At 50.4% G+C, this 22,363-nt stretch overlaps 10 protein-coding genes and 1 non-coding gene across 11 annotated transcripts; 4 read left to right on the plus strand and 7 right to left on the minus strand.

Annotated features, from left to right (window-relative positions):
• Window positions 1-418: 418 nt before the first annotated feature.
• BABINDRAFT_17198 (phosphatidylinositol-3-/phosphoinositide 5-phosphatase) lies at window positions 419-3,061 on the plus strand (the record flags this gene model as incomplete). Its single annotated transcript, XM_019130849.1, has 1 exon — window positions 419-3,061. A coding segment is annotated over one exon (2,643 nt), but the record flags the coding sequence as incomplete, so codon positions are not given.
• A 1,167-nt stretch (window positions 3,062-4,228) lies between these two features.
• Window positions 4,229-5,613, minus strand: POT1 (acetyl-CoA C-acyltransferase). The gene has a single exon (XM_019130062.1). The coding sequence runs from the start codon at window positions 5,596-5,598 to the stop codon at window positions 4,336-4,338; it is 1,263 nt and encodes a 420-aa protein (XP_018982543.1). The 5' UTR covers window positions 5,599-5,613; the 3' UTR covers window positions 4,229-4,335.
• A 210-nt stretch (window positions 5,614-5,823) lies between these two features.
• BABINDRAFT_178333 (uncharacterized protein) lies at window positions 5,824-6,992 on the plus strand. The gene is made up of 2 exons (XM_019131058.1): window positions 5,824-6,371; window positions 6,533-6,992. Exons 1-2 carry the CDS (start codon window positions 6,180-6,182, stop codon window positions 6,731-6,733), a joined length of 393 nt encoding a protein of 130 aa, XP_018982544.1. The 5' UTR covers window positions 5,824-6,179; the 3' UTR covers window positions 6,734-6,992.
• A 458-nt stretch (window positions 6,993-7,450) lies between these two features.
• BABINDRAFT_10365 (uncharacterized protein) lies at window positions 7,451-7,877 on the minus strand (the record flags this gene model as incomplete). Its single annotated transcript, XM_019126724.1, has 2 exons — window positions 7,451-7,572; window positions 7,607-7,877. The coding sequence occupies 2 exons, from the start codon at window positions 7,875-7,877 to the stop codon at window positions 7,451-7,453; spliced, it is 393 nt and encodes a 130-aa protein (XP_018982545.1).
• A 651-nt stretch (window positions 7,878-8,528) lies between these two features.
• On the minus strand, window positions 8,529-11,544 carry ARG83 (Arg83p). Its single transcript, XM_019132224.1, has 4 exons — window positions 11,119-11,544; window positions 10,591-10,845; window positions 10,025-10,515; window positions 8,529-9,571 (listed from the first exon to the last, which is right to left on the minus strand). Exons 1-4 carry the CDS (start codon window positions 11,530-11,532, stop codon window positions 8,632-8,634), a joined length of 2,100 nt encoding a protein of 699 aa, XP_018982546.1. The 5' UTR covers window positions 11,533-11,544; the 3' UTR covers window positions 8,529-8,631.
• A 1,224-nt stretch (window positions 11,545-12,768) lies between these two features.
• BABINDRAFT_t358 lies at window positions 12,769-12,840 on the plus strand. Its single transcript has one exon. It is a non-coding gene; the product is annotated as a tRNA-Trp (tRNA).
• A 601-nt stretch (window positions 12,841-13,441) lies between these two features.
• Window positions 13,442-15,141, minus strand: BABINDRAFT_163721 (uncharacterized protein). The gene has a single exon (XM_019130063.1). It carries the CDS (start codon window positions 14,937-14,939, stop codon window positions 13,701-13,703), a length of 1,239 nt encoding a protein of 412 aa, XP_018982547.1. The 5' UTR covers window positions 14,940-15,141; the 3' UTR covers window positions 13,442-13,700.
• Window positions 15,142-16,307: 1,166 nt separating this feature from the next.
• BABINDRAFT_103543 (uncharacterized protein) lies at window positions 16,308-16,828 on the plus strand. Its single transcript, XM_019126721.1, has one exon. The coding sequence runs from the start codon at window positions 16,406-16,408 to the stop codon at window positions 16,670-16,672; it is 267 nt and encodes an 88-aa protein (XP_018982548.1). The 5' UTR covers window positions 16,308-16,405; the 3' UTR covers window positions 16,673-16,828.
• On the minus strand, window positions 16,680-18,706 carry BABINDRAFT_163723 (fructose-2,6-bisphosphatase). The gene is made up of 2 exons (XM_019130064.1): window positions 18,570-18,706; window positions 16,680-18,136 (listed from the first exon to the last, which is right to left on the minus strand). Exons 1-2 carry the CDS (start codon window positions 18,664-18,666, stop codon window positions 16,899-16,901), a joined length of 1,335 nt encoding a protein of 444 aa, XP_018982549.1. The 5' UTR covers window positions 18,667-18,706; the 3' UTR covers window positions 16,680-16,898.
• A 429-nt stretch (window positions 18,707-19,135) lies between these two features.
• BABINDRAFT_163724 (uncharacterized protein) lies at window positions 19,136-19,497 on the minus strand. Its single transcript, XM_019130065.1, has one exon. It carries the CDS (start codon window positions 19,473-19,475, stop codon window positions 19,209-19,211), a length of 267 nt encoding a protein of 88 aa, XP_018982550.1. The 5' UTR covers window positions 19,476-19,497; the 3' UTR covers window positions 19,136-19,208.
• Window positions 19,498-22,046: 2,549 nt separating this feature from the next.
• BABINDRAFT_20958 (uncharacterized protein) lies at window positions 22,047-22,355 on the minus strand (the record flags this gene model as incomplete). Its single annotated transcript, XM_019131258.2, has 1 exon — window positions 22,047-22,355. A coding segment is annotated over one exon (309 nt), but the record flags the coding sequence as incomplete, so codon positions are not given.
• Window positions 22,356-22,363: the final 8 nt, after the last annotated feature.

The raw sequence follows: 22,363 nt of genomic DNA on the forward strand, positions 1-22,363 counted from the left end.
AATGAACTAGCTCTACTTCTCCCAACCTTCCACACTACAGGGCCACCATTCTGATAAACTCTGTCTTTTGACACCATCCCGCTCGCCATTTCGGTCCAACGATTCCACCTCGGCCAAGCCGCTTACGCCGGTATCGCGCCGCGGCTTTTCAATGAAATCACACTCACACCCCCATCTAGGTTACTCCTTCATAAATTCTCAACAGTTAATTTAGCGTATACAAACCATACCTTAGTTCACTGACGTTTCAGTAAATATTTATCTCTCATATTGATACGCTGACCGTTTGCCCAGCCTCCGCCTACTTCTTTGGTCCGCGCACGTATCGAACATTGCCACGCGCCCACTGATCAAAATCACATTTTACTGCTCCCATCATTTTTCTCCTATCTCTTTGCATTCCCACTAATTCTTTGCTATGAGGGTTCTCGTGAAACAAAATCCGCGGACACTCGCCCTCCAATCGGAGACCCACACGCTTCTTTTCCGCCATCTCGCGCGGGACGCGGCGTCGCGGTGTGCGGTGGAATTTGTCGCCAACGAGGCGTTTGCGAGTCAGAAGTTCCGTTTGCTCCTTGAGGCCCCGGCCCACGGCTTCCTTGGCTTGATCAACGTCGAAAACGACGTTTTTCTTCTGGTGATCACCGGGAAGAGCAATGCCGCGCGCCCGTTGCCACGCGAGACCGTGCACAAGATCCACGGCGTGGAATTTGTGAGTGTGAACAACCCCAAATGGGATTACGTGGCGTTGGATGCGACAGGATACCCTTTAATTACTCAGCAAGACTACGAATCGACGGAATACGCTGAGAGAACGCCGCATCCGTGCTACGAGTTGCGCAAGTTACTCTGTAATGGGTCGTTTTTGTACTCCACAGACTTTGATTTGACGAGCGTTTTGCAGCACCGGGGGGTAGATGTCGCCCACACCGCGCTGTCCTGGTTTGACGGCTGCCAGACAGAGTTTATGTGGAACTCGTTCATGATGGAGGATATGGTGAAGTTTCGCAACGCGATGGAGCCTGAGCAGCGCCTTGTCTTGGAAGCCAACGGCTTTCTCACCACTGTCATTAGAGGCTTTGCCGAAACCTTCCAAACGTACCTCAAGGAGTTGCGCTGCTCCGTGACGATGATCTCAAAGCAGTCGTGGAAACGCGCGGGGACGCGGTTCAACGCGCGCGGTATCGACGACGAAGGATATGTGGCCAACTTTGTGGAGACAGAGTTTATTCTCTACACGGACAAGGTTCTCTACGCATTCACTGAGATCCGCGGAAGTGTGCCCATCTTCTGGGAGCAAGACACCACGCTCATCACGCCAAAGGTGACCATCACCCGGTCGGTGGAGGCCACCCAACCGGTTTTTGACCGCCACTTTGCGCGTTTGACGGAAAAGTACGGCCCGGTGCACATCATCAACCTCCTCTCGACCAGACTGTCGGAGATCGGCTTGACTAAACGCTACGCCGAACATTTAAAGGCCCATAAAGGCTCCGACCTTGCCCTCTGTGAGTTTGACTTCCACCAAGAAACAGCCAAAAACGGCTACAGTCAAGCGTCGCGTATCCTTCCGTTGGTACAGAACAGCCTTTTCGAGAACGGCTACTTTTCGTACGACTTCAACAGCGGGCGTGTGGCGTCGCAACAGGCGGGGATCTTCCGCACAAACTGTCTCGACTGTCTTGACCGCACGAACTTGATCCAGCAGGTGCTCTCCACCGCCTGTCTCAACATGTTTTTACAAGACCATCGCATCAAGAACACGGATGCAGACTTATTTACAAAGCACGGCACGCTCTGGGCCGACCACGGCGACCAGATCTCGCAGATCTATACGGGAACCAATGCATTAAAGTCGAGCTTCACCCGCAACGGTAAAATGTCGTTTGCCGGGGCTTTGAGTGACATGACCAAGTCGGTTTCTAGAATGTACATCAACAACTTTGTTGACAAGGGCACTCAGGTGACGATCGACACGTTGCTTGGAAGAAACGCGGATCAGATGCCAGTTCAGATCTACGACCCAACGGCGGACTTTGTGGCGAGCAAGCTTGTCCAGGAGGAAGGAAAGTTCACCACCTATGACAAGGCCACAGTCTTTACCGGGACCTATAATGTGAACGGGTTGGCCACCGCGGATGACTTGACCGAATGGCTCTTTCCCGACGAAAACGCCGGCCTTTTGCCAGATATGTACGTGCTAGGGTTGCAAGAAATCATTCCGCTCACGGCTGGGAACTTCATTTCCGGGACCCCCAGCGCGTCCAATGCGAGCTACTGGGAGGCGCTTGTAGGGGAAACGCTTAACAACCAGGGAAAATACACGCTTTTGCGGACGGAAACGATGGTGTCCATGTCGATTCTCCTCTACGTGCAGGCAAACAAGCTCGCACACGTGACGCAGGTCGAGGGGGCGTCCAAAAAGACGGGGCTTGGGGGCATGGGCGGCAACAAAGGAGGCTGCGCGATCCGCTTCACCTATGGCGAGACCACCTTCTGCTTCGTGAACTGTCATTTGGCAGCGGGTGTCACGGCTGTTGATGAGCGCTCCAACGACTATAGCAACATCTGGCTGGGCTTGCGCTTCAACCGCAACCGTCAGATTGCGGACCACGACGCGGTGGTCTGGTTGGGAGACTTGAACTACCGGATTGGGTTGGAAAACAGCGAGGTGCGCCAACGCGTGGCTCAGGCCGACTGGTCTGCGTTGATAAGCCACGACCAGTTGAAGCGCGACATGAACGCGCGCGGCGGCGCCTTCAAGGGCTTCCTGGAGCGTCAGATCAGCTTTCCCCCTACCTACAAGTATGATAGGGGCACCTCTGTGTACGACACTTCTGAGAAGCAGCGGGTACCGTCGTGGACTGATCGAATCTTGTCGAGAGGCAAGGTCTTGCATCAGATGAACTACAACTGTGTAATGGAGGTGAAGTTCAGCGACCACAAGCCGGTGTACGGGACGTTCGGCTGCCAGGTGCGCTTCGTGGACCACTCGGTCAGGCAGGCGATGATGCAGCAATTGTATACGCAATTCAAGCTGACTGAAAGTAGCAGCCTTTCGCTCTTGGATGACGATGTAAGCTCTCAATCGAGTGCACTGTCCACCCAGCCATCGCAATCCTCCTTGATTGACCTTGACCCTCCGGCTCCTCCGCCGAGACGTGGCCAGTCAGCTGACATCCCACCAAAGTTGCCTAAACGAAACCCGTTACCGCAGTCGAATGTGGCACCATCCAGTTTTGCTGTGTTGCAGCCGTCGAATATCAAGACTCCTCCTTTACAGCCAACGAATGCGTCGATTTTAGAAGAAAACGCGAGGGCTCCCTTGCAGCCTGTCATAACTTCGTCTACCACTCCCCAACTCGCACGGGTGCGGCCACCGGCGCCTGCTCCTCGGAGGGTTGCTCCTCCAGCCCTGACACCATCCTCAAAGCTTCCGCCGGGTTTCTCTGACGTTCCGTTGCAAGCGAGGTCGCGCACCGCGACGCCGACCCCGCCCCCTCCACGAACCACCTCTCTGTTGAGCAGAGCCTCTTCGGTTGCTTCCGTTACCTCGGCTCTGAAGCCGCAAGCTGCAAAGTTTGCGCCAATCGTGCCGAAGAAGCCGAGCAGCTTAGTTCTGGTGAAAATGGCCGAAGCAGAAGCTCCGAGCCCCAGCATTCCTGTTTCGCTCAACGACTGGAAACCCTTGGTGCCGAAGTAGGCCTCCGGAGGCAGCTTAGATAAAAATAAAAAATACTAATCTCTGGGCGTAAGAGTTGGGTCCTTGAGAGTGCCGGGCAGAGAATTTATCTTTTAAGCCGGGTCAATTGATACGTTTCCTTCGGAAACGAGTCGAAGATGTATTTCATGTAATAGTTTTATGGCTTACTAGGTTATGACACGTGATGCGTTCCAGGTTTTATCCTGAGCGAAATCACTCTATCGGGTTGGAATGCGTCTTCAATATAGATCAAATTGGGGCTATATTGCAGTGCTAGAGGTGCTATAGATCTATTTCCTTCTGAAACAACCATGATTTTTCTACAAACACTATTATCGTATTCTAGGCTGCGGCACGTACTTGTATGTAGACCTGACACCCACGGTTGATAGCGTTGAGATATTTATATGGCTAGTCATATCACATGTGATGTCAATCTCTTGAAAACCCCTCCGTATCCTTTTACTAGTGACTCTATTCATTGAGAGAACATGAATTACCATCCATTCAATCTCATATGACGTACCCACCTACAACCTTGCTATTTCTCCAGCACAGCTGGTTATTAAACAAAATGATATACACAGAATTAAAAATTCACAAGCTATCCCGGCTCGGGCTCATGCTATGCACTATTCCTTAACAAACACAGCAGCGGCACCCATACCGGTACCAATACACATGGAGGTAACACCAATCTCGCCGGTCTTCAACTCTCTCAAGATGGTCGCAATCTGTCTGGCACCGGTGGCACCCAATGGGTGACCCAAGGCGATGGCACCACCGCGTGGGTTAACCTTGGACTTGTCCAAGCCCAAGTGTTCGATACAGAACAAAGCCTGGGCGGCAAAGGCCTCGTTGATCTCGTAGACGGCAACGTCGGAGGTGGAGATCCCGGCCTGAGCAAGAACATGTGGAATGGCGTAGGCTGGACCGACACCCATAATCTCAGGTGGAACACCAACGGCAGAAGTGGCGACGTACTTCCCGACAATTGGCAAGCCGTGCTTGATGGCGACGGAACGGCGCATCAATAAGACGGCACCGGCACCGTCGGAGATCTGGGAAGCATTACCGGCGTGAGTGGTACCGTCCTTCTTGAAGGCTGCCTTAATCTTCCCGAGAGAGGCCGCGGTGACACCGGCCCGTGGACCCTCGTCGGTGTCGACAGTAACAGTCTTCTTGATGGTGTCATCAGCTTCATCATCTTCGGAGTCGTTATCGACCTCGATGGTAACCTGAAGCGGGATAATCTCGTCCTTGAATAAGCCCTGGGAGACAGCTCTCTCAGCCTTGTTGTACGAGGCGGCCGCGAAAGCGTCCTGAGTGGCACGGTCAATGGTGTACTTTTCAGCAACGTTTTCGTTGGTGATCCCCATTGGGATACCGCACTTGACCGCTTCCTTGTCACGGAGCAAGAGGTCAGAGAACTGTGGGGCGTTCTTAGGGCCGTAGTTCTTGGACATGGACTCGACACCACCCGCTAAACCGACGTCGATCTGGCCGGTCAAGATCTTGTTGGCAATATCGTTGACGGCAATCAAACCAGACGAGCACTGTCTGTTGATGGCAAGGAACGCGGCAGAGTATGGGATACCGGCAGCCAACATGGCGGCTCTGTGCTCAAAGGCACCAGCACCACCGTTCAAAACGTTACCGATTGCAACGTCTTCGATCAACTTTGGGTCAAAGTTAGGGGTCTTGGCGAGCAAGCCCTTGACAAGCCCGATCAACAAGTCCTCGGAGGCAGTGTCCTTGAACAAGCCCTTACCACCCTTGGTCAAGGCGGTTCTGTAGGCGGCAACAATGACAACATCGTCAGCGTTCTTCTGCTTGATTGCACTGACGCCCTTGGCGGTGGTTAAGTGCGATGCTAATTGGGTTAATCTTTCCATTGTGAGTGTGTGAGTGATGAGCGAGAAGGCGAAAAGTATAAAGCAGAACGCGGCGGCGGTGTCCATTATATAGTGATTTCCTAATGGTTGTCACTTTGCTTTTTTCGGCAGGGCGCGGGGGAACCTAAACCTGGGGCGTGCAGGATTTCTTTCACATGCTCGAGTAGCAAAGATACAGGCAGCTAGGACTACGGGAACCTTGGGGGGAAAGGTATACCTGTTGGCGGGAATTTAAACAGTGGATATATACATTATAATAATAATCTATACGGTTGGTAAAATACAGTAGAGAGCGTAAGCCCTGCCCAGTGATTTCTCACGGTGGTGAAGAGCACGTGCATGGCCCCGCTTAATTCCAGGCAGCGATCAAACGTAAGGGAGATAGCGGGCTCTGCGAGTCGCACCTGACGTTTTCACTGCAAGCAACCATCACAGAAAGAGGCTACTTATGATTCATTAATTGGATAATAAAAAGTTGGCACTCAGAGCTCAGAATGCGGACGTAGAGGTGCTGATCTTGTGTCTTCAATTAAGCTTCGGATTCTAAACGGAGCCGAGGCAGGCGCAGCGACGGAAATATTATGGCTGAGGTGGCTGGTGACAAGCGAGCTCCGGGGCGGGTTTCGGCCAGCGCTAAGCGCATGCGGGCTTATGGGGGAGTGATCGCGCGTGACGTCTCACAGGGAGCACCGGAGATTAGGCGAGGGAACAAATCAGAAGGCCCCGTTGAGACCTGGATCATCCACCCATCACACTTGTCTCTAAGCTTTGTGGTGTGTAGCAGTAGATCGGGCCCGGTCAAGAAACTCATCGCCGTTTGCAGAAGGTTCGAGAAAGTTGGTATCGAGTCAATGTGCATGCTGACAAATACCACACTCACTGAAGCACCGTCCCTTTTCTCTATCTGCATAATTTATCCTAATATCCCATATAGCTCTTGCCAGCTGAAGGTGCTGGTCACAATAGATGTATTACAAAATCATGGACATGCGCATTTCTTGTACTTGTAACGGTCTTGACCCTACCGGAAACGGTGTGCATTTTCATGGTTATCACGTGTCAGTTTTATGCTTACTTTATCGGGTGCGGCGGTGTCTACATGAGACCCGAAACATTTCTAGGCTCAGATATTTAAAGAGAATTCTCGCCAAAGAATTAACTACTACCGGGTGTCTAATGAAGTTCTCGTGTATTTTGGTCAAACTCAAGGCGTCTTATGGATGTAAACAGCGGTCATGCTGAATACGCATACTGTAGCATTTATCTTAGATAGTACTATCTTAGTGTTGTCTCTACGTAGCTGACGAGAGAAAATGGCCCTAATATTCGCTAAGGAGGCTCGACTTCCATTGGAAAGGAGATTTAGCATTCGAGATGTTTGCATACCAGTCTGTCAAGACCTGAAATACTACTGATAATATGCTAGATAGTCACCTCTAAGCGGTGTGTCCATATCCAATGATATAACATCGGGTAGGATCCAACCAAACCAGATCGAATAGGAAAAATAACGGAGGGGTGAGTAGTTCAAGCAGCAGAATCCAAGGCGCATCCAACTACCTGAAACCGATAGGCAAACATCTTGAATGCTAAATCTCCTTTCTATTAGAGTTTTTAGACAATCTCTCAGGCTGACGGAGGCAGGAACTCATTCTCTAAAAGGTTATAGCGCACCAAAAGTTGGTATGGAAGAGATTGCCAATATTTCTGGCCCTTATATATTAAAAAAAAGATGCGTTCAGCATATCGGGCTATGTAAATATACCTCAAACACTTCATTCCTTGACGAAGACAGCCGTGGCACCCATACCGGTACCAATGCACATGGAGGTGACATCAATCTCGCCGGCCATCAACTATCCTTCTTGAAGGCAGTCTTGATCTTCCCGAGGGAGTCAACAGTGACATTTCTACGTACACCTTCATCAGTGTCAACAAAAATGATCCGGGTAACATCGCCCTCTTTGTACTGAACTATGACGGGGATGATTTTTTTCCCTAAGTAAACCGTTTTTGACAGAGTTCAGGGATCTCTGGTAGGAAATAGTAACAAACTCATCGTGGGCTCTGCGGCTAAGGCTGTACTTTTCCGCAACGATTTCGTTGGTGCCATCCGTCTGGATATTGACCTTGACACCCTCTGGGTGAGTGTTGACCTGATCAGAGAAGGATGGGGTCAAGTCTGGACCGAAGGCACGAGTCATGGACTCAACACCGCTAGCTAAAGCACAGCTGATCTGGCTGGAAAAAATCTTGTTGGCGATATTACTGACGGCCATTAAGCCTGACGAGCATCATCTGTTAACAGCAGTGAGCCTAGTGGTGTATAGAATTCCCGCGGTCGACATGATGGCTCTATGTTCGAAGGCACCGGAAGAACGGTTACCAACGGCACATTCCTTGATCAAGGAGAGGTCAATAGATAGATTATTCCCATGATCATGTATAATGAGTAAGGGGATATGGGTGTGGAGCAAGGAGTATAGTAGACTTGTTATATAGCTTTTAATTGAGCTTGAAGGTCCCAGCGAGGCTATCTTGAACCGATGTCTTGAAAACCTGGGGTAGGACGTTTCAGTGCATATGCAGGATCTCACATACGCTTTTCTTAGGGCATTCTTGCAGGTTCAGCTAAGGTTTATTCCACGAGGAGTGACTGATGCCAGAGCAAATTACATAAGGCCAAATACCTTAGATAATACTTCGTTGAGTGAAATAGAGATAAAAGCTTGAATTTCACCTTTGGGATTCGACTAATTAGCTCTAAACAATTCCTTAAGCATTATTCGCGGACGGAAGGGACCAAAGACACCGACAGAGATATAAATGTTGGATATTCCAGAAACAATACGGTAAGTATTAGCAGAATACGATACTGAACTGCTGAAAGATATCTAATTGTCATTCTACAGCTATGCTCAAATAGTTATAGCCTTTTATCGGAAATTGCCAATTGTAGTATAACTCGACTAAAAAATTAGACCTTGATGGCTTTTGTATTACGGTGGAATCATTTCCCTTCACTTGGCTTCTCTACCCAAAGAACAACACCCAATTCCAGTCCTTCACAATATCAATCCAGCAAATATTTTCATCTCCCTCTCCTCTCCTCTGCCACACCTCAAACATCACCTGCTTCGCCCGCCAATGATTGGTCAACATATCATAGTTCTTAAACCACAGCGAATACCTATCCTGGATCTCCGGATCCGTCGCATCGCACCCACAAATGAAATATTGCCAGAATAGCGGCTGGAGATGGCACGTCTCGCTTTCAAGCTCCCGCAACATCTCCATGTTATCTAAACACGCCATGACGTGATCCTGGAGCAAGCGCGGCGGTGTGTCCTTGATCAAGCGCAGAAAAAACACCACTAGTCCGTGATAGAACGACACAATATTGTGATAGATTGCCTTGTGGAAGCCCAGAATAAACTTCTTCTCGCGCTGGTCCGTCTTCGGATCGTACACCAGGTCGTACAAGCGCCAGTTGAGTTTCCAGTTGAAGAGCTCGTCCTCCATGTCGGCGCAGATCTTGGGGAAGTTTCGCGGAAACACACGGCGGCGGTCAAACGTGTAGCGGTGGTTCGCCACATTGGTGATTCGGCTGAGTAGCACCATAAGCGACGCTGGGATTCCGTACATGAGGTTAACGGCGGGCTCTCCGTCCACTGTTGGCGGTATCTTTCCGTATTCCGCCGGGATTTCCACTAGTTGCGGTTTGGCAGTGTCGCGTATAACGGTGATGATAGTTTTCAGAGTGCTGGAATGCGACTGGTCAAGAGAGATGATCACCTGTGGGTAGCCGGAGTCTGAGTCCGAGTCCGAATCGGCGTCGGAGCTAGTGTGGGTGAAGCTAACAGCGATCGAAGGGGTGTAGGAGCTGTGGGTGACTTTGGATACGTCAGGGAGGGTGTAAGGCTTCGAGCGATCGAGAACCGAGCGGAAGGGTTTGGAGAGGGGTTTGGCTGGCCTGTCTAGGCCTGTTTGTGTGGGCGAGTCATGCCCAATGCCCATTCGACTTTCCGTGCGCGACTTGTCCATCGTTCGCACGCGCTCTTCCGTACTCGCAACACGCTTGTCTCTCGACTCACCTTTGTCGATGCGGATAAAATCCCGCTCCTCCAAAACGCCCGACCCGCTATTGTCAACCAACGCCTCGTACACATCACGTAACATGTTGTACTGCGGCGTGATGTCCTGGTACAAATTGCGGTCGTCAATTTGGAAGTGCGAGTCCACCGCGCGTGTCGACTCGAAGAAGATCATCATCGTCCGGTAAAGCATGAGGAGCTCCTTATTCGCGATGCCGGCGTGGGGACCTGATACCGGCCGAGTCTGCCCTGATACAGAACGGATACCGAGAGGTTGATCAAGGACCGAGCCGTGACCGGTGTTATACGCGCCTCCCACGAGGCCTTCGCACCGTTCAAAATACCTATTGAAGTTGTCAAAGATTCCGAACAGATTATCCAAACGTATCTGGAGCATCAACGCCAACAACAACATCTCCTTATACGGGGCGTCACGTTCCGGTCCCCAACTCCCGGCTGCTATTTTTGTCGGTTCGTCGACTATCAGTGAAAGCTGTTTGTATGCCAAGTTGCGGAGCCGGATGCTGAGACGAAGGTAGAAGTCCCGCTCATCCGCGGATATTTCCACGCTCGGTACTTTCAGATACGCAAGGGATGAAATACACAAGACCTGGTTGAGAAGACAGTGCTTAAGAAGCATGTCTTCGGTAGCCACAAGGCTGTCGAACGTGAGTGTCTCGCCGATAATTTGGTGGACCAACGGTAACACGTACGACTCCCAGATATTTCCCAGAAATGTGAGCACCATAAAGAGGTCTGCAGAGGTGGTGAAGAAGTTCACGAGTCGACGGAAGACCGGCCCAATCGCCATTGAGTACGAAGCCTGGCTGACTCCTACCGAGCCGCGCTCGGATCCGGGTAATTGGAAACTCGGCACCGGAACACGGTGCATGAGAACCTTCAAGTGGAGTTGCTGTTCGTCGTGCGCGGGGTCGGTGAAGAACGTCCGGTGAAGCGGAATGGCTCGGTAATAATTCGGAAAGAGCTTTTCAATGAAGTAGACCTGAGGGTCGCTGGTGGCCGGGTTGAACTCGTAGTTGAGGCCCATCATGGCTTTGACGGTGAGTTCCGCGGAGGCCACCACGTCGCGATGGATCCAAGCGGAGCTCTTGTTCGACTCGTCCTCGATGTTGCCGTCCGAGTCGGAGTCGAACTCAATTCGGTTACTGAGCGAGCTCGCAGGTGTGCTAAACGCGTTGAACAGCTGTGGCGGGAGGGAAACCTCGGGGTTGGTGACGATGTGGGTGTAGATCGCGCTGGGCGACATGAGGTGGTTGAGAAACGTTGAATGCGGCGAGTTGGGGACCGGATGTGGTAGCACTCGACTACCGTATCCGCGCGGGCCGGACTGCGAATCAAATTCGGTTTGTGAGTCACGGGTTTCCTCTGTCGCTCGCTTTGGAACCTTCGGCTTCTTAAACAATACTTCATCATTCCGCCTTTTGAGCGGATTCATATTCAACACTCCGAATGGCCCCGCCCGGTACCATTTTGTCCCGTCACTGCGCGATGGGACATCTGTCCATACAACGTCGGTAGTGGCGGCAAGAACCTCATCCACCTCGCTAAACATGCGGTATACCTGGTCTGGGGGAAAGACGACAAACTCAACATTTCGCCGTTGAGAGCTTTCCTCGTCGACACCATCGGTGGCATTAATGAGAGCGTTCGTGTCTTCGCAGATGGCGAGCGGTTTTGCCCAGCGGAGCTTGATACCGTAACCGGCACATGTGAGATTCGCCCTCACACAACGCACACATACCGGCTTCTCGAGACCGCACTTGATCTTGCGCGCACGACACGTCCAGCAACCGCTAAAGCTCCGTTTGCGAGGGGGCATGGAGAAAACTGCAAGAGAACTGAATAATCAACTAGAGCGTGGCCAATGGAAAGAGAGAAGATGGGATATCGACTAGTGTATACGAATAGACCGGAATAGGTTGTTTGTATGGGTGGAATGGCTAACTTGGATAAATAAGCCAGAAATGGTGATGCTTCGAATTGAATTAAAAACAAGAATTAAGATGAATGCCAGTTTGACAAAAGTAAAGATGGGATTTTTGGTAAATCAACCAATGTGGATGAACGAGCTGAGCAGGCAAAATTCTAAGATTCGATTGGAAGGCCTTGGGTGCAACGACTCTATACGGCGAATACCTCGGATCTGCAGTTGTAAGACAGGCCAAAGATGTAATAAATAGGTCAGAGCTGAGTAGGCCGGCGTAGCTTGGAATGCGGACTGGGAAGGTTTGGCGATACGTTAGGTGACCTCCAACCCAGCTGTAAGTATGGTCTGGATAGAATTGAAGCTGGACGTTTAAACCCAAATCAGTGGTAAATCAGGTCTGAAATGAACTCGATTACTTTGAATGGCAATGGTGAGCCCTTCTTGGTGATGGTGGCTTGTCTTGTTCCGCGCTTTGTTGTAAATCAAACCCAGTGGTGAGTGAAAATGTCCTCGCTAAAAACTTCCGCACGGCCATTGAACGTGCGTCTGGTGGGGGTGGAGCCGAGCGAGCGTTGGCGCCGCAGGGGAAGATAAGCGTGATGCGCAAAAACCGGTAAATTTTCACCAAGAAAATTACAATGGCTAGTACAATACCGCTTTATTATCTTGTAAGTTCTGCATGTAAGTCACTAAAAGAGAGGCAAGGATTCTGGAGGGACTGATAGTGTCTCTTGCATGGAGAGGGGCGTCCACATTAATCGTTGTGGATTCTGATTGGACGGCAAACCGATATAATAATGCTAAAACTTGCATAATAATATTAAGGAACGGCTTATGACCATATTAGACTCGATATTATATTTCCTAGAGGATTGACCTTTGTTTACATTCTCTGCCTGCTTGAGAAAGTGGCTTCAAGCACAAATCGAGTGGAAAATAAATCTCCAGTCAGCTTTCTTCAGGTTTCGGATTCATACACCTCTGAGTAGATAAATCGCCCACCTCCTAACTGCGTGAAATAATTATAAGACTGTATGCTTAATATCTGTATGCTTAGTTATCAAAAGTCAGGAGTTCAACTTAGGAACTCCGAACATCGGAAGGCTTTAACCGTTTTCCTTTGACAAAGATGCGGTGGCTCAATGGTAGAGCTTTCGATTCCAAATCGAAGGGCTGCAGGTTCGATTCCTGTCCGTGTCATTTTTTAGCTCCTATTGGTCAATAGTCATCCTCTGGTCGATCCTCCAATCGTTTCCATGGAGAATCATTGGAGTTGAAGTTCCAAAAAAGGATGCTTCCATACAGGCTGCCTCCTTTTCTTAGATCACGTGAGTTAAGCATTTCCATTTCGGTCTGGCTACTAATTCCGTGGATATCACAAGATGAGTAAATGAATCCGATTCTTCTCCGGGAGAATACATTTACCGGGCCTTCTGTATCAAAAGTTGCTCAGTCAGAAAGTGACTGTGAGCTCAACTTCTGTTATGTCATTTCTTTTTGCTTCTTTTTTTTTTCACAATAACTTTGCGTGGGTCTACATATGCACCATGGTTAAAGTTTCCATACCATAATTACTGACTTGACCCATTTCAATTTCAATTTCAGAAAATGAGATTCCTATTATGTGTGTCACCACAAGCAGCTGCTCCAAATATAGTCCCAACATTGTCAGATGACACTGGAAAACTCTGAGATGGCGTTGATATTTCTAAAAGTTTGTTTAGCTGATCTAGACTCTCTAGATTATTCCGGTCCTAGGCGCAGATGGCTTTAAGCCTACAGAAGTCTCTGTAAACTACACTGCTCAATGCCATGTTTATCCGTGGCATAATCCAAACGTCCAATTCCGTGCATCAGGTGGCAAAACATGAGTCCAGACATGTTTCTTTTACACTGAACTCTCGTCATCCATCAGCCTCACATTAATTGTTCACTGTTACATGAATTCCTCGGATTACTGCCGATATGCCTCGAACGCTACATTCAGTCTAGCCTACAGTTTGTCCATATAAATGTGTGATTTGTTGTCCGAGCAACGAGAAGTGAAGAAAATAGCACGCTTACTTGGCCAAGGTGTTGTTCAAGCGCTTGGCAACGGCGGAGATAAACTCTTCGGTGGTGACGTAAGCGGATCTTTCAGTCTTACCAGCAGCCAAAGCCAAATCCTTAGTCATGATCCCGTCTTCCTGGACGGTGTCGGTGGTGGCCTTTTCCAAGGCGTGGCCGAAGGCGACAACGTCTGGGGTGTCGTCCAACTTCCCTCTCTGGATAATCCCTCTGGACCAGGCAAAGATAGAGGCAATGGAGTTGGTGGAGGTCTCCTTACCCTGTTGGTGCTGTCTGTAGTGTCTGGTGACGGTGCCGTGAGCGGCTTCGGACTCGAAAGCCTTCCCATTTGGGGTCATCAAGACAGAGGTCATCAACCCCAAGGACCCGAACCCCTGGGCAACAATGTCGGACTGCACGTCACCGTCGTAGTTCTTCATGGCGATGATGAACCCACCCTTGGACTTTAACATCTGGGCAACCATGTCGTCGATCAAACGGTGCTCGTACCAAATCCCGGCAGCATCAAACGCTGGCTTGTACTGGGCCTCGAAGATTTCCTGGAAGATGTCCTTGAACCGGCCGTCGTATTTCTTCAAAATGGTGTTCTTGGTGGACATGTACAATGGCAACTTGCGCTGGATAGCAACCTTGAAGGAGGCGTGGGCAAAGTCCCTAATGGAATCAGTGGTGTTGTACATGGCGAGGGCGACACCACCGTTGGTTGGGTAGTCAAAGACCTTGAATTCCTGGGCCGGGGAACCGTCCTTTGGCTCGTAGACAAGCTTCAAGGAACCGGCACCTGGGATGACAACGTCGGTGGCCTTGTACTGATCACCGAAGGAGTGACGGCCGATGATAATCTCCCTCTCCCATTGTGGCACGATTCTTGGAATTCTTGGGATGATGATTGGCTCGCGGAAGACAGTACCACCCAAGATATTTCTGATGGTACCGTTTGGAGAAAGCCACATCTTCTTCAAGTTGAACTCCTCTACTCTCTGCTCGTCTGGGGTGATGGTGGCACACTTGACGGCAACCCCGTACTTCAAGGTGGCCTCGGCGGAGTCCAAGGTAACCTGGTCGTTGGTCTCGTCACGGTACTGGATCCCCAAGTCGTAGTACTTCAAGTCGACGTCCAAGTGTGGCAAGATCAACTCCGACTTGATGAGCGCCCAGATGATTCTGGTCATCTCATCACCGTCCATTTCGACGATTGGGGTCTTAACCTTGATCTTTTGAGTAGCAGCCATTTTGTTATATATGTACAGAATATATGAAAGGGGAAAGAAAAGAGAGAAGAAGATAACGGGACGACGAATTGCAACTAATTTATACCCCCTCCTACGGACATGTACCCCCAGCAAGATGCTGGGGAATTTTCCACCCCCGAACGAGATCGGGTGTGCCCGAGGTGCGACATGTCCTGCAACGAACGCAACGCTGGTATTTACATAGCCAGAGGTCATTAAAGTTCCACGGTGGAGAACTACGAGGTGATTCCACGGCCACGAAACCGAGACACCATAGGCCGCCCCTTATTGCTCTCTGCCTTTCATATGTATAGTACTTTTGCCCGTCTCCTTCATCGCTACACGGTTATCACTTGATTATGTAAGCGCACGCTTGTGGAGCCACCGCGCCTAATCGTACGGGGTAGCTGCCGTGCGTGCCTCCGATCGGCTCCGAGCTCGTATTATGTAGGAGGTATGCCCGGTAATAGATTCTTCCTTTACGTTTCCGGAAATACTGTACCACTTTGGCGGCAGGTGTTGGGACGTCTCCGGGGCTGCACTGCGCGTCCCTCTGGTAGAGGAACAAACGATTTGATTAACTAATAATTGACAATTTAGGATTGCTGCTAAAGGGCTAAACCCTTCTACGCATATTCGTGCTATTATATATATACCAGGCTCTAGTAGCTGTCTCTGTTCCTATGCTGAGGTATGGTTGGTGAGTAAAAGCTCCGGGAGTCACCGCATGCTGCGGAGTTGAAACCCCCGGTACTTTACCCGAGGCCCGCCAGGTGCCACCGAGGGCGTCACGTGCTCTGTTAGCATTTGTAAGCACAATCCGATCTTGGTCGCGCCCTCTTGTGATATGGCTCAAACGATGATCCATTTCGTGCACCCACGATAATCAGTTTCATGCGCCCGGCTCTGCAGCCTCATAATTATTCTTCTCAGAAAGAGCAGTGTCTCTGGCCTTCACTGCAAAAGGTCGTTTCCCGGACAAACTCCAGCCTCTCGTCACGGAACGGAAATCTGATTCCACTCCTAGACGGAGCTCGCCTTACCCCGCGCACCACTGCAGGCCGCCCAATAACCCTTTTTCCAAGTCGTCATTCCACTGAGATAGGCAATTATAGACGAGTATTCTTGCGTACAGGCCTTCGACGCTTGAAAGGAAGTAGGAAACGGAAGATTAATGAATTAAGCTCTAATCCTGGAATACAATATATTTATCCGAATCAAGGGTGGATTAAACAAAGCCGATATTTGTGTTTTGACCTTGCGCTTTAACAAAATTCATCACGATCCGTTAGGATCTACCCTGCGTGGGGAATATTTCTCAATTGATTGTTCCAAGGCCATAGCGTGTAAGCTTGTAGCTTGGGCCTGAGCAAACCCTGGGTTTAGAAAAGCGTACATTACGGAGAATTTAGGGAAGGTAGTGCCAGAAATGGCATGTTCTGGCTCCGTTCCCTCGACAAAAATGCATGGCTACGATACATCTGAGATCACTTGAACTCACATGCGACCGAAACTTATCTGTTTGGAAGCGATGCATCAATGGAATCCAGAATTGGTATAAATGGCCTACGATGACAAGTAGAGTAAGAAAGCCAGTCAGATTTACGGTTTGGTCTAAAGCTAAGATACATACGGTACCTGTATTAGACTTTATCAGTAACCAAAGTCGGAGTAACCCCCTCAAAAGGTACCTTCTCTACCACTTGTCCGCAGTGCATATGCACAATGACTGACTGGTAGGGAGAACGTTCCGTTTGTCCTTTTTTTTTTTTCATGCAACTTTAGGTCCAGAGGTTGTTACCCTAGTTCCGGTTATGACCAATTAATTGACGGTATTTTTCCAGTTAGCTAAAACAAGCCAGACCTCTGAAACAATTCCTAGTGATCATCCTATACATTTCGTAACATTCACTGTATGTACCCCCACCCAAGAGAAATCGAGAGCATAGCTGACGCTGGCTACGCTCTGGTGATGATATTCTTCACGTCATTCACCTTGGCATCATCCACCCCAAGCTCAAACGTCCCTTTCTCTTTGTACGTGCTCACAGCCGGGATATTCGCCTTGATTTTCTCCACCATAGTCCCGAACGCGCGCGGCTCCAACTTGATCAACGTGTGCAACGGAATATCCATCCACGGACTCTGCTCCTGCGGAATGTTCATAAAGTAGGCGTAGATACATCTCAACACCGCCTGGTGGGTCACAATCAAGATATTCTCGTTCTTCTCAAGTTCCATGATGATCGGTTCCAATCTAATCACCACGTCTCTGTAGGACTCCCCACCAGGATACCTATACTCGTACTTGTCATCGTCCCTAGCTTTGAAATCCTCAGGAAAGTCCTCCGCAATCTGCTGGTACGTCAAGCCGTCACAGGCGCCGGCATCCAACTCATCCAATGCCTTCCACTGGAGCTTCTTGAACGGCAAGTTGGAAGCTGTTTGTTGGGTTCGGTTCAACGTGGATGTCCAAACGGTCAACTCGCCAGGGCCGACAGAGTCCGCCACAATCTGAGGCAATTTCTTGGCATAGGCCCAACCCTGTGGCGACAAGTCTGCGTTGCCCCCAATCTGGCCGCTGACGTTGTACATAGACTCACCGTGGCGGGACAACCAGATCGCCCGCGGCTTGATGTGTAGGTTCATCACGTAGTAGACAATCCGGGATTCCAAGTAGGTTTCAATTTTATTGATGATGATTTGGGCGTTGACATTGATCAACTTAATAAACGTCAAGTCCTTATCCGTTTCCATGTCGAGTGTCTCGTACACCTTTTCGTAGTTGGCGATTCTAGCCAAAAAGTCAGAGACGGCAAAGTCAGGGGCCTTCCCAGCGTAGTCCGGAGAGGTGGTCTTCACGTCCAAGATGTTATTCATAATGAGCTCCGAGTCATCGCACCAGCTTTCCAAGAACAACGGCTCGATGCGGTTCTCGCGAAGAAGCTTCAAGATCCACGCTCTTCTTACTCTGGTCGAGTTGGTGGCGTCCAAAATTCCCACAACCCCCGCTTCGTCGCCGTACCACGACATCATATCCGCCACTGCCTTGTTGACCGCCTCCACGCGGACCGCGAGCCCCTCGGGGTTTTCCACGTCGAAGAACGAGGCATCCGGTTGGGAAGCTGTCTGGCGGCGGTATGTGCCTACGTTGAAGCATTTGGCCTTAATCGAGAGCCACGAAAGGTATCTAACGACTAAAGGAGTTAGTATGAGTAGAAGAGGTTAAATGGAAATTGGAGATGGGAACAAGAGGCATAGGCGACAGGCGTTTAGCGACACCGCTGAAATATTCCCCAAGCTATCCAAAGACGAATGTTTGATTCGTATAGTTGGCAAAAACCATGGCCATATCTGAATTCTAGCCAGGTACATGTCATTGAACCATGTCTCAGCTAGCCAAGTGAATGACATTGATAATCAATATACCAGCATGATAAACCTTCCAGAACTACTTAAAACCTCCGAGGTCATAAAGGTGAATAGAAGGAAACTCCAAGGTTCGCAATGACGCCGGGGCGTTTTTGGCTCAAGGCTGGGACTCCAAGTCTATCCAATCAAGTTTATGGTCATTTCACCCTTCCAGTCTTCCCGTCCGTCATTATTCCCGTTTTAAATCATCATACATACTCTTTTGGGCAAGAAGGGACTTGCCGCGAGCTGGTAAGCCTACCATGACCACGCAAACACGTACATTTTGCACATGAGAAACGGTGTATACTGGCATTTTGGATATAGATTAAGATAAGAATCAGACAAGACACGTAGTTGAACAGATCAGACGTGATGAACCTCGATTTACGTGACTAGTTCGTGGATTGTTCTCCGTGGAATTTTCGCGGTCTCGTGCCTGAGACGGCGCGGAGGAGCAAACGGATGCGCGGGGTTTGCGCCACAACTGCGCCACGCCCGGCTGCCACTGGGAGAATACGCCACGCTTTATAGGGCCACTCTAGGATCTACCGGGTGAGGATTTGACGAACCTCGCCTGCTACGTGTTAATTGCAAAATGATGGTATCAATTCCAGATACCCACCAGGGACGAATGAAGCAGTGGAATGTCAATGCTTGATACTGGAAAATGTCTATATCGCTCGATTGCGAAAGCTATTTAGCGTTTCACGGAACACTGATTTTCTCCAATCCCCACATGTCAGTCATGCTTTAGGCCTGTCCCTACCGACGGCTTTGCACAGGATATGCACTGATATGAATCCCGAGGGTCGTGGAAGTAACACAGGTACGCTGTAAAATTTAAGCCAAGTCCAATTATATCCCCTTAAATGCGATAAGCTCTAGCGCAAGATAAACACACCTTACCCTGGCTTTCGACCGCTTATGGGTGAAGTTTCCCGCCAATTGTGTTCTATCTTGCAATAGATACTTTCCACCGATGACGAAATTTAAATCGCACGTAATGCAGAAATTTCCAAGTGTGTAGCACCTTGGGATTACCCCCAGGATGAGCAAAAGAGATAAAAGACTAGTCGTACTAGCTACGGGAGATAAGTGAGATCGACCCCCCCTCAAAGCCATGTTCACGTCATCCGTATTCAATTGGCATGCAGTTTTCTATAATGCTTGTCCATATCGATGTCACGTTAACGCAGGCGATACATCCATCCTCAGTTCAACCCAGCCTACCTTGCAACTCTCAGACCCCTTACCTTGTAGTCACAGCAATTTATAGCAATGCCATGGCAGACGGCCCACATACATCCCATGGGCCGATACGGTCCCTGGGCTCTAGTTTAGACTATTAGGCCTCATGCGCCAATCCTGCACGATGTGTTTCCATGCGGACGTCTCCGCGCAATACGTCAGAGCACACCAATAGAGCCGTAAAAGTTCTGAGGATGACGGCTTCCAGCTCTAGAATATGACTATAATGTCCAGTTTACTGCCATTACTTATGGATACTGACCATCAAATATACCACCCTTATATCCTTTCGGCTACGGGACGCAAAGCCCAGACGTTCTCTGCGTTCACCTGCCACGGAAGTCGGCACGTGTCGTCTTATGTGCGCGCTAGTGCGTCTGACGGAAAATTGCTGCAGCGTGCGTGATTTTGTTTTATGGTAACGGGCTGGGGCCCAGAAAGTGGAGAGACCTGCCGACCGCCTGCCTCTGCAGAATCGGCCCAGATTGGTTGACGGTCAAGCGGAGGTCATCGTATCTCCTTGCGGGTTGTAAATCACTAGGCCACATAAAAGAGAATTAAGTTAAGCTAGTATTTCCTTCTACGGTGTTTAGCCATCTACAGAATAAGCCAAAGTTGCACTCTAGGCTAAAAGAAAGCTCAAAGATCCAAGCTCAAAAATCCAAGCTCAAAGAAAGCACCAGGTCTTGCATTTGCCTACAACACTTTTTTGATAACCCTGGCAATCTCTATCCCACCTCCGTGTTACCACCACCCAGACTGTGTACCCAGAGTGTGCACCCATCTATCAGATCTAGCCAGCCTCAAGCAATCGGCTCCGAAAGAATCCCCCGACACACACGTAAATCGCTCTATGTCCCAAATTGACATCTCCCATGTCCTAGATGGGATCTCCAACGGCGATCTCAGCTGGGTGCTCCGCGGGTCTCATATTGCGCCCGACGAAAGCTTCAGCCTGACTCCGCAGCCCCCAAGCCCCACTTCCACTCCTTCCACCATCAGTGAAGTCAAGGTGGAAAATGACAACAAGGTAAATAGCACCCTGGATGAGGACGATCTGCTTAGTGCAGCCACCACGGCAGCCACCTCCCCTGCCGGCCCCGCGTACACCCCCATCCAGCCCAAGACGGTCACACCTCTCACAGCCACCAATACCACCCACGTTCCTGGGCGCATCAGATCGCAGTCCGTCAACGCCGTCTCCAAGTCCAAGACCGGCTTCTTTAGCAAGCTCTCACGGAAGTTCTCCAAAACGTCGGCGCCCGTCGCTTCATTTCTGCCACTGGGGTCACCCCCACCTCTGGCCGCGGAAATCGGACATACGTTGCCCTGTGTCACTCCGGAGCCCGCACCGCCCATCCTCTCGCGCACGATGAGCACCCCCGCACCCATCGGGAAGACCACCGAGGATGAAGAAGCCAAGTTGGCGTCGTACCTTGCGTACTACAAGAAGCTCTCACAGAAAAAGCGTCTGACAAGTGCCACTGCCACCACCTCACCTGGGGTTCGCTCCAAGGTGGACGAGGTGGGGGTGCCACTCCCCGCCCTCCCACCTACTTCGCCATTCCCACCAGCAATGAAGCCCGTCAGGCACCCCATAATCATCAGCCACAAAGACATTGGTAATGTGGAGAAGGGCAAGGCAGCGGAGTACGGCTACACCGCTTTTGGCGGGGCAACGTCCTCCGCGACAAACTCCAACGCCGCGGCAATTGCCTTCCGTGAACACTGTGCGAGCCAGAGCGAAGCAGAACCAGCGTCCGGCTTGTTCGGGCGCCGTGGCAGCACCGACAACGGCTGGAAGAGCTTGTTGAACCAGCGGCGAGGCTCCACGGTCGCGGTTGCCACCTCCGCCTCTACCCTGTCCCGGCCTGCGACCCCCAGTGTGATTTATCCCGAGCCCGAGGCGATTCCAGTTTTGAAACACGTTTCATTTTCGTCACAGACATTTTTGATTGATCCGCCGCAGCAGATTCCGAGCCGCAACCCGCGGAAGGGGAATGTGGAGGTGATTCGGTCGAAGTCTATGTTGGATCCAAACCAGATTGTTATCCATGCGTTAACAGAGAGCGATAAGAAGATGATTCAGGCGAGCGGGGGGCGGGGTATTGTCGTGGGGGGGAGAATGTATCTGAAAGAAGAGGCCGAAATTAGTGCGGAAGGTGTGGCCGAGGGTGATTCCCAGGAAACGGACAAGGCGAACACCCTGGAAGTGGACGAGACAGCTCCCTTGGCTAACAGCGAGGCTAGTGCCCCGAGTCACGCCCCTTCCTCTCCTCCTTCGGAGTCAAAGAAGCGGTCGAAGGATGTACTGGTGGGCACTCACGCCAAAGCCATCACCGTCGACACGCCAATGCACAAGACCCACTCATCCTCCTCCTCCTCCTCCTCCTCCTCCTCCTCTCTCCACCTCATGGCTCTCGACCTCATGTACACCCGGTGCTGTCACCTCCGGGAAATTCTCCCGATCCCGGGAACGCTCAAACAGATCCCCAAAGGCGCCATGGACCCTCTCCCCGTGCTAGAACTCACCAACACCAGGCCGTCACTTGTAGAAGTGCTCTCCTTTGCAGATTTCCTCCGCATTGCGCCGGTCATCCATGTGTCCCTCGATGGATGCAGCCTCTCGGTAGAAATGTTCCGCATTCTTCTTGCGTCGATGACAGCTAAAAAGAACTTGAAAAAGCTTTCGTTAAGAAATACCCCGATCGATTCCGACGGATGGACACTTCTCTGCTTATTCCTAACCCGGAACGCAAGTT

Source organism: Babjeviella inositovora, assembly GCF_001661335.1.
Source record: "Babjeviella inositovora NRRL Y-12698 unplaced genomic scaffold BABINscaffold_17, whole genome shotgun sequence".
In the NCBI taxonomy this organism is placed as follows: domain Eukaryota; kingdom Fungi; phylum Ascomycota; class Pichiomycetes; order Serinales; genus Babjeviella; species Babjeviella inositovora.